The 10,363-nt window shown below is 45.6% G+C and overlaps 1 protein-coding gene across 1 annotated transcript; it reads left to right on the top strand.

Moving 5' to 3' along the window:
• Nucleotides 1-2,450: 2,450 nt before the first annotated feature.
• TMEM207 (transmembrane protein 207) lies at nucleotides 2,451-7,235 on the top strand. Its single transcript, XM_066326454.1, has 5 exons — nucleotides 2,451-2,629; nucleotides 4,467-4,504; nucleotides 4,907-4,951; nucleotides 5,391-5,530; nucleotides 6,473-7,235. Exons 1-5 carry the CDS (start codon nucleotides 2,534-2,536, stop codon nucleotides 6,619-6,621), a joined length of 468 nt encoding a protein of 155 aa, XP_066182551.1. The 5' UTR covers nucleotides 2,451-2,533; the 3' UTR covers nucleotides 6,622-7,235.
• Nucleotides 7,236-10,363: the final 3,128 nt, after the last annotated feature.

Below are 10,363 nucleotides of genomic sequence, written 5' to 3'. Positions count from 1 at the left end.
GAAATTCAGAGCCCTGACACAACCCTGGCCCTCTCAGACTTGACAAGGTAAATCAGCTCCCCCCAAATTCCTCCTGTCTCTCCATCTTGCCTTCTCTTTCCTGCCTTTCATGAAACCCAGCCAGAGCCAGCCCCCAGTGAAGGTGGTTTCTGTGGCAACTCTAAAGGACCCTTTAGAGGGTCTAGGGCTATCCTAGAACTGCAGATCTTCCCACTGAAAGGCCCAGGCACGTTAAGGAAAGCGATAATGGACAGTCATAAATCGCTGTAGGTTTCTGTAGCTCTAGTTGCTGCCTGGGAGATGCATTTGTCACCTAGCAACGACATAAGGTGATGAGGAAATAACAGCATGTTAATCTAATGGCCAGGAGTTAACATCTATCAGGGAGCAACCTCCCAAGTGCACCAATGAGGTGAATATAATTGAGGAGGAAAGACATACCAAACTTTTTATCCGGTAAGTAGAGGAGGAGTGAGCAGAGGTTATCTTCATGTGTGTGTGCAAGTATGTGTGCATATATCTCCTCATGGCAGGATGAAAAAAAGCCTGTAGAAATCCCTCAGACTGGAGCTAGCCCTTGGACACAGAGCTGTCCAGAAGATGGGTCTCAGTTTTGCAGAACCCCAAGGCAGCAGTGCCATAGCAGGCAGAGACCAGTGGCAGGGTCCCAGCCCACCATAAATTTCTGTGCAAAACTCCTCTGGGTTTTTGGTGTCCAGCCCTGACTGTCTTAGAGCAAGTGCTGAGGCTCTTTGTGACAGCCATGTAGTCAAGGTGCTCAGCTGATCATGGACAGGGAGAGTTTTCTTGCTGAAGCTGCAGTTCTCTTCAGTATTGGAATCACTCCTGAAGCAAAAGACAGGGCTATTCATGGACCCCCTTTAAGCCAACTCTCTCTCCTATTGGCATCCTTACTGAGGGCACAGGACAGGTTTCACAAATTGCCATCATGCCTTGGAATCCCTGTATGGATCCAACCAGCAGAAAACATCGAAGTTTGCCTCAAGGCTATGAGCTGAGCAGTGATAGAATTCAATCCTTTTACTTTTCTTCTGGAAATAGATCCAGAACGGATGATACGTGTTATTTTTCAGTACCAGGAGCTCATTGAGGCACCTGCCCCCTGAAATACTGAGGTTGATCCATTTGGTGGCTCTAAATTGAAAGGACCCTGGGTGCTGACATGGGGGAAGTAATTGTGAGAGGAAGAAAACTGAAATTAGTTCAATGATGGATGACCTCATTGAAGCCTGAAATTGTAGGAGTCACACAGTTCCCAGCAAGGCCGTGCACAATTTTCTACTGCAGGAGCTTTTTCTTTAAGAAAACAGCTAAGAAATTGGTTTGGCAATTTACTGTTAAGCAACACTGGAAAGGATTGGATTGAAGCAGGACAGCATGTTCAGACCATTTGTATTTTGTAGCACATGCATTTAGCACCATCATGAGAGATGTTTCTCAGCGGGCATCATTTCAGGGGCTCACCTTTTATTAGTGCTGAGCTGAAAATAAACATTAGAGAACAGCAGGGCTTGGCCTGGGTTTATGCAAAACTTGAACATTAAATAACAAACCTGCGTTGTGCATGTACATCACAGTTGGTTATACTTCTTGACCTTTGAGCTGAAGCAAAGCCACAGAGGTACATCTCAAGAGCAGCTGGGCTTTGTCAATCATTACAGAAGTAATGGCATCCCAACATAATGCTTAACTCCGGAGTGTTGACTAAACATATTCATGGCAACACCCTTTGTGTTAAAATCTGAGAGAACCACAGTTAATGGTGCATTTCAGCCACGGGCTGTAAACTTCAGTGACAACCTATTACTGACTGCTGAACAAACTGGGATTGTCCCTTCTGAGGGGATCAGAGCTACGGTGCAAATCATCTCCTACCCCTGTTTAACCACATCACCTGGACAGCTCTATAGGAATCGAACGTGTAGTGAAATTCTGTGTCCCCTGTAAGAAGCATTGGGGATCCATGGGGTTTTTCAGCTACATTTTCCTGGCAAACACTGACAGCTGCATAGCAGCAGTACTGGTGGTGGTGGCTGTCTCAGGCTGGGAGGGGTTTCCTCATCCTTGGTGCAGGTTTGAGGTGGTAGGCACAGTGCACAGGACATGGTTAGGGCTACCTCTGCTTTTTCTGTAATGCCAATACTCCATCTGAAGGCAGCGTGCCCTGAAAGTGTGGCCCCACTGCACGGACACGAGTGACTTATTTGTAGCAGGTCCTGTTAAATGCAACCGTGGGTTAATATGGAACTAAGCTTCAGCAGCAGGAATTTGTGAACAGCTACGAAAATACCAAAACAACTGCAAGGTGCTGACCTCAAACCAGTGTTCCTTTAACTTCTGGCAGCTGTTTGTGTCCCTGCAAACCCAAATTGGCTCCCTGGCTAGCAGAAAATTCTGAGGCACAGGAAGCCATTGGGTAACGTGTTCTCTGGCTGCAGGCATGATGTGTAGAGAAGTTTTAAAAGCACCAAATCACAGAGGGTAAAACACTGCTGCAAACAAAGCTCTGGCAATGTTTCTCACACTAATGATGAGGAGACCTGGAGCTTTGTGTTTAACTTCATGGATCTCAGCAGGAACTGGAGTTCTGTGTTTAACCTTTTCCCAGGTAACCAAACCCTTCACTGGGACCAGGCTGATTTTAGGGATTTTGTGGGGGGATGATTCCAACTTTTATAGAATTTAATAATCAGATTTTTTTGTTTTTATTATTATTATTATTACTTTGTGACAGTTTTGGTTTTTTTGGTTTTTGTTTTTTTTTTTTTTTGAGCTACTGAACTTGGGGAAGATTTAATGCTCACAAAAAATCCAATTAATACAGAGAAAACATTAATGCCTTTGTCCTTTATTCTATCCATGGCTATTGAAATGGAAGAGCTTGGGGCTTCAGCAGCACGGGTGGGTGTTTGGCTGCTCTGACAGATTCCTGCCTCAGAGCAGATGCACTTTGCTGCAGTTTAACTACACTAAGGTGGCTCTGCTGAGCTGGTTTCAAGGATGATAAAAGAGAGTCCAGAGGTTGTCATTCAGCCATGAAGAATACTCAGGATACATGTAATCACAGCAATCAGCTATCTGCTTTTGACTTGTTATTTAATAATCAGTTGGAGTGCAAAAAAAACTCAAAAGAATTAAAGTATTGTGCATCAGGGTGCATGTGTGACATGACAAATTAGCTCAGTTTTAAAAAGACATGTCTGGAAGAGTTGAAGCTTCTGTCTTTTTCTCTATTCTTCCTCATTTGGGTTTCAGCCACTCGTGAAATTTCACAGATACTGCTTTATATGAAAGACTTACTATACCTGAAGACTGCTGGTGAAACTAGGGACTGAAAGACAGTGTCTGCACAGGATCAGACGTATTATAGAGATTTGGGGGGGATTTCTTGCTGTTTACAGTGGCTTGAGATTTGCATAACAAAAAAAACTTGTTAATTAGAGAGTTAAAATGAGATCTTTGAGTTATGCATATTTGATACAAATTTCTAATTTGGAACAGAGCCTTCCAGTTTACCTCAAAGTCAAAAATTCCTAAGTTTTTTGGATATATGCAGAGGGAAATCCAAAGCAATTATTTACAAATTACATTCTAATAGTTTTTTCCGAGAAATAAATCTGAATTCCTCTATCTTGTTTATTCTGCTTTCCACTGTTATCACAATTCTATACTTGATCTGAATTCTTTTGTAGCAACATTGAGCAATTGTAATAACACACCTAACACCAGTCGGCCAAAAAAATCTATTGAATTGGATTCAATTATACTGATGAACTGCTCTGGTTACTTTTTGCACAGATAATGTGAAACTGAGGCTAAGATCAACAAGGCTTGGAAAAATAAACTGCCTTGAGCTGAGGGTAGAAAATATACCTGAAAAACAAGTTTGAGGTTCACGTATTTGCAATACCTGAAACCTGACTCTGAGAATGATGCGCAACTACTATCTGAAAACAGGAAAATGCTGAGTAGAGTACACTTCTGATCAAAACAGCTCCAATTTACTGCTACATTCACAATTAGCTCCCCTCAAAAAATAAGCCACAGAACACGAATTTGGTTATTGGCCATTTTCAGCAGATATATCTGAACAGCAAAGACTAGTGCAATAAGCAGGTCTCAGACTCCAGCTGGTGTTTCCCTGCTCTTGTCTTTCCCTCTTTCACATCAAAAGGAATGCTTTCTCCTTGGCCTAGCTTTCATCTGCAAGCTATTGAATTTATTGAGCTCTTGGTGAGGCTCTTTGCTGGTTTTGATTTGAGCTGGCTCAAAGCAGAGACCCGCAGAGGCAGATCCCTAAGGAGAGGTCTGGTTTCAACCCTGCAGGACCAGCACTCGTATGGCTCTTACTCCCCAACTTCCCACTCCAAGAACAGTAATTATACTGGTAAATTGTAAAAAAACAAAACATACCTGCCCTCTCTGATTTACATGTGTGTTTTCAGTCAGCAGACTCTGGGTCGGATTGTGAGCTTGGCGAGAGGTGAGTGTGGCTTCATTCTCTCACCTGGGGCTGCCCCCACCCCAGGCTCTTTCAGGGCTGCTGTGCTCCTGCCTGGCACACCAGCATAGCAGAGGGATGGGCACTTCCAGGAAAAGGGTTGGGGTTTTTCTCAAAAGAGGAAATGGAGGCTGGGAACCCATTTGGTTTTCAGCAAAAACGCTGGTGGCCGGTGCCAGTGTTGAAAGGCAACCAAGCGGCACTCTGTTTCTTGCATCATCTGCATTGCTCCCATCCACATAGAGAAATTGTTAATGGGCTCCCTTCACAGAAGAAAACTCCTCAATCCTCTGCTTACTGATGGTGCTTGACCCTTTGTGTTGGGTTGGGTACAGCAGGCCCCTCACGCTGGACTGGAAGTCCTTTATATTTTTCCCTTTTTAGGTGTGTTGGACAGAGCAATGAAAACCTTAGCAGCTGGTATGTGTGGTAAGTTTCAGATCTGCTTTAAGGGGGAAAACTGGCAAATAATATTCTTTGATGGATATATGGAGAGAAAGGCATTAAGAAAGACTGATAGCTGGAGAGCATTGCTCCTGGGCTGTCCCTGTGTTCTGTCTTTACAAACTAATGGAAATCATTTATCCATATCCTCCTCACTGTACGCTGACAACTGAGCTGGGAAAAAACGATGGATGGTTTCAGGGAGAAATGTTTGAATTTCCAGCCAGCACTCACTGCTGAGCACTGAGGAGTGAGGCATTGGTTTCTGGGGACTTTGATCGTGTCCAGTATGCTGGTGAGGAAAGCGCAACATTCAATGGCTATTTGCAGAAGATGTTAATGAATATGTTAATTTGGAGACGTGCAGCCATCTGTCGGTGCTGCCCACAGATGGTGATGGCACTGTTCCTCCCCTCTGCCTTAGGTTCCTGGTGCTGTTTTTGCTGGCCCTGCTCGTGTCCTGTGGGATCTGCTGCTGCCTGCAGTGCTGCCTGAAGCGGCGGAGCCTCCTCCCCCGGCGCACCGTGGCTGTCTTTGCCCTCAGCAGCTCGGACGCCTTTTGTGGTTAGTGCTGTCCCTGCTGCAAGGTCCTGCTGGCCCTGGTGCCCTTCCTGTGGTCTGTCCATAACCCAGTAAAAGGCAGTCAGGCTTGAGTGGGAGCTGGGATGCAGCCAGGGGCTGCATTGGTGGTGAACAGTGTCCAGCTGTGGCATCTTGGGGACATGTCCAGACCATGGACTGGGGGGCTGAAGCCACGTCCACTTTTCACTGAGCCATACCTTGGTGCTGTCCCTTGTGTGTCCATGTGTCCCAAAGGTGCCTAGCTTGGGCTTGGCCAGGCAAACACTGGACGTGTGTGGGATTTTCTCCTCAGTGTCAAGCCACTCAGCAGCCCCAGACATGCAGCCACAGGCCCTGGGGTCAGGCAGCCCTTCCCAGCGTGTGTCCCTCATTTCTCATTCAGGCAAAACTGTCTAACTTGAGCCACCCCAGTAGCCAGCTCAACTGGCTAACACACCCAGGGGTCTGTCAAAAGCTTGTCCTGGTGGGTGCTGTTCATTGTGGCAGCCACCCTCAACATTCCCCCAGGAGCACCCAGATTTTGAGGACTGGGCTGTAATGACTGTGTAGCATCCAGAACTGACCTGGAGTATGGCCAGCAGCACCAGCAGACCGAGCCAGAAAACATCTCTCCAAGAAAAATAAAGCTAATCCTGTCATTAGGCTAAGCCCTTCCCAGAGGACATATTATCTGCTTTCTGGGTGGTCATAGACAGTGTCTCCATAGGGAGGACCCACCCCAAACCCACCCAAATTCCTCTGTCCCAACTTCTTGCATCTGGAGTTTGTGGTGAAAGACTTTGTGATGCCATCTTTCAAAAATTACATCCATGCCTTTCTTGTTTCCAAGTGGTTTGGCAGCTCCTCCTGGGCTCATCCCTCTCGCTCCCACGCTTGCCCTTCATGCCTGTCTGCTCTACAGTTGTGACTTTGCTTTTTCCCCAGCTACTGAAGCACCTCCATGCCCATTCTCTGGATCCCTGAGTCCTTGCACGACTGCAGAGATTTCTCCCTCTCCTGCCCCATGCTTCAGCCTTGGGGGTGCTGAATTGCCTCCGTCTTATGAGGATGTTATGAAGGAAAACAAGCTCTAGACACCACATGTTGGCTTTCAGTGATCCTACTTGGTCCATCAGAGATCTTCCATCATGCTAAAGGAGTGTGAGATCAAATCAGCCCTTTCCACAGGCTGGCCGAGACACGGAAAAGCAGCACATATTTCATCCGAACCTGAAAGACGAGACAAAATGCAGCAGAATAAATGGCAAAAGTATGTGTTGAATCTGTCACAGGAGACCAGCTTGACATTTTGATATCTCTGGATTTCAAGAAGCTTCCTCAAAGGCCTGTCTGTGTTTGGGGGTTCTGGCTCAGCCTCTAGATTTATCTCTCTAAGGCTGCTTGAGCTGGTGCAACCCCTTGTATTTTAGGACCAAATGGTGATAAATTACTTGATAGTTACTTCTCGAGCTTGGGCTTCCTCCTTTGCTCGGCGCTGTGCCAAGAAACACCCTCTGGCAAAGTCATGTTGTTCTAATACATCGCAATGCAATCATGCCACTCTGTGATGAAGGATTGTTTGCCACATTTAAAATATTTAGCACAGCATATCAGATTTGTCTCATGCAAAAGGCAGCAAATTTATGGCCAGGGAAGAGAAAACAAGAGACAGGGATTATGGAAGAGTAGCTGTGGATACAGAGCATTTTTTAAAGTGAGTTTGCTCATTTGAGCTGTTCTTAATTTCATGGTGACTGGGCTCAGCTACTCTTGCCCTAGCTTTGCAAACTAGAAGGCTTTGAATGGCCCAGGACCCACATGGAAGTTCCCCATAGAAATGAATTAGGGGCTTAGGTATTTAGTACTTAGCTACAGAAATTTATTAAGATAAAGAATGCCATTTTCTTTGAGGTAATCACTGAAGACAGGATGGAAAAATACTTTAAGAAGACATCCAGACTGCCTTGTGCCCAAGCAGAATCAGCTCAACCAAAGTCATTCCTTGGAGGTATTAGCCTAACTAGTTCTCAAATTACTGAAGAAAGACGCAGAATTTCCCCCTTAGCTGGATTCCAGATGAAAGCAAAGATTCCCCTTTGTTTGTGGTGGGCAGGTCACTGAAGGCTGAATTCAGCCTGCCTGACCTCCTGCCTCTGCTCTCTCGGTGCAAGGGCTGGGGGTGCAGTCAGACCTTTCTTGCTGCAGAAGGTAACATCACCCCTGGTCCCATGCTCTGGACTCCCATGGAGCCACGAGCCCAATTTGAGCAGCTGGATCTGTCTGGGATTAGATTCCCAAAAGATTAATGGAAGCCCACAGCCTGCCTCATGGAGCACCTCCCCAGGTGTAGAGTGAGGTTAGCACTGGTTCCCATGCCCAGGAAAGAAACTGGGAAGATAAATGCACTAAAGGTTATCATATTCTTATAATGATTCTATGTAAGTACATTTTCTAGATAAAGAATTGCAACATATTTAGAGAAAAAATTATTTGCCAGCATCATTGCAGATAATCTCCCTAAAATCTTATTTTAGAAGCAGCTTTAATGATTGACTCTTGTGTGAAAGGAAATAAATGTTACTTGTAGCCAAATGAATGTTTGTGCCAGCAGGCTAAAATATTACTGGGTTTATTAATAAGGAAAATCAGCAAGTACAGACTTAGCCAGGGGAAAAATCGAGCAACTTTTGAGTGTCCTTTTGTTGGCTGAACTTGGTAAGAATTGCAGGTAATCAGCATCTCTCAGGATCAGATCTTTCACGTACATAACTGCTTCCACCACTCAACCCCTTCAATTTATGCCCCGAAGCATGAGATTTGATTATGTTTGTCACTGCAGCTTGCATAGCCTGTTAGTGGGCATTAAATCAGCTGTCACTTGATTCCCACCTACACACTGTTTGCTTCGGTGACCCCTTCGTGGCAGAGAACTCCACAGGTTTTCTGCATTATGTGCTGCATAAAACATTACTGCCTCCTGCTTATTAATGGCTTGGCTCTAAATAAATTGCTGCCTTTAATTTCCCTGAATGTCACCTTCTAATCAGACAGCTGAAGAGGCTAACAAGTGAGGAGTGCTCAGGTTTCAATGCCTCCAATCCCTCTGCATCCCTCTTTCTCAAGGATCAGCGATTCCTGAGGTGGAAAATCCTTCCCCAGCCACCCAACAGAGGGCAAGCAAGATTTTCAGCTCACAGAAACGTTCGAGGGAAGAGGTTTGTTCCCCTGTTACTTGTGTGCATTCAGCTTCATCTTTGAGGTGCTTTAATTATACACAAAACGGATCAAATTATTCCATCAGAATTGCAACAAGTGGCTGTCACAAAATCAGGCTCCATCTGGAGCCACCGGTGTGGGAGAACCTGTGTGCTGTGGTACCTGTGCAACATGCATCACAAAAACTGCTGCAAGCCAGGAGGTATCTGCAAGAAAGAGCTCGTGTGGGGTTACTCTGGGGAGGATAAAAACTAATATTGCTGCTGGCTTGGGGTAAGGAAGGGGCTGGGGACCCTGAGAAGGGGCTCAGGGCCCTGTCCTTGGCTTCCTGATCACTGGGATGGAGAGGATGGGTTTCTTCCTTCTACAAAAGCATTTTGGGTGGCTCCACCAAGCTATTATTCCCTATGGAAGCTGCCTCCACATTCCTACGTTCTCCAGCAGAATGGACAAGGTTCTCCAGACCTGTGGTCCTTTTCTTACACAAGTTGAGATTTTGCTGGGTAATTGATATTTTTATAAGCACTTAGCTCTTCATGAGGGCAGTTAATGCAGTTTGGCTGATGTTTCCAGAACTGCAAGGAAAGAACCATTTCCTTGTAATTCATCACCTTAGGAATAGGGTTCACCTTGGAAAAGCACTTTTCTTGCTGTGACTCTCTGGCTGCCACTCATCCTCTGACTTACACTTCCTGCTGACTTTGAGAAGAAATGGCAAATGACTCTAGAAAAAAGCAGAAAACACTAGAAGGAAGAGGTGTTTGTGGGGGAACTTGTCATCAGCAAAACTTGTGGGGGGGAAATGGGAGAAGTGCAATTGCTTGGTGACCATCTGGAAGAAAAAGACAAAAGGAACGTGGTGAGGCACGTGGCTGGACTTTCACCTCTGCCAGAGTAAGAGCTCTGAATAATAAAGCCATAAAGCGGCTCTCAGGCAAAATAGAGCAAAACCAGAGGTAGCTGAGCCATAACAGGGCATCAGTTCGCAATGCCGGGAGGGTTGGACATGAAAGATGGGAAAATAATTTATATGCTCATTAATTTATTTTTAATTATCATCAAAAAATTCTGCGTTATGGGCTGAAGACTCCTGAGCAGGGTGGATGAGGACGGGGCTGGGAACAGATGCCCGCTCTCTTTGGGTCACTAGATGGCACAATTCTGGCTCTTTGCTTCCTCGCTCAAAGGCATTTTACAGCAGGAACCCAGGAGCTACAGGGAGAAAATAGTTCTCGCTGCCGTAACGGCGCTTGGACAGAGTATTTCAGTCATTAATCACTTGCCCACAATATTTAGCAGATGCAGAAGAGAAAACTGTGGGAGTCCAGCCCCAGCTGAGAGATAAAAAGCTTGTATTCTTGGTGGAATTTTACTTTTCTCTCTTGGAAAGTTTATGAAATTACTCTAAGTAGGTGTGTCTAAGCTGGGATAAAGTTTTCAGCTGCTGAAGATACATTGCTGCGGGTGTACACTGGGCTCTGAGCTTTGTAGCTATCAGCAAAGGTGTAGAGAGCCTCCAGAATCACTCCCCCGTGACCAAGAGCTGGTCCTATTTATGCTGCTGCCTTTTGTGTGTCCTTGCAGGAGAGCAGTCCCCCCACACGAGTCAAAGCAGGTCAC

This window comes from Sylvia atricapilla, chromosome 10 (genome assembly GCF_009819655.1).
Source record: "Sylvia atricapilla isolate bSylAtr1 chromosome 10, bSylAtr1.pri, whole genome shotgun sequence".
Taxonomy (NCBI): domain Eukaryota; kingdom Metazoa; phylum Chordata; class Aves; order Passeriformes; family Sylviidae; genus Sylvia; species Sylvia atricapilla.
Note: the sequence above shows the minus strand (reverse complement) of the source record. Positions and strands in the feature narration are given on the sequence as shown.

Excerpts from the sequence above, each read along its gene's own strand:
- TMEM207 (XM_066326454.1), top strand. The coding sequence starts at position 2,534 with ATGTTTCTCACACTAATGATGAGGAGACCTGGAGCTTTGTGTTTAACT. Across the intron at positions 4,505-4,906 it reads GATTGTGAGCTTGGCGAGAG|GTGTGTTGGACAGAGCAATG; the intron begins GTGAGTGTGGCT and ends TTCCCTTTTTAG. Across the intron at positions 5,531-6,472 it reads CAGCTCGGACGCCTTTTGTG|CTACTGAAGCACCTCCATGC; the intron begins GTTAGTGCTGTC and ends CTTTTTCCCCAG.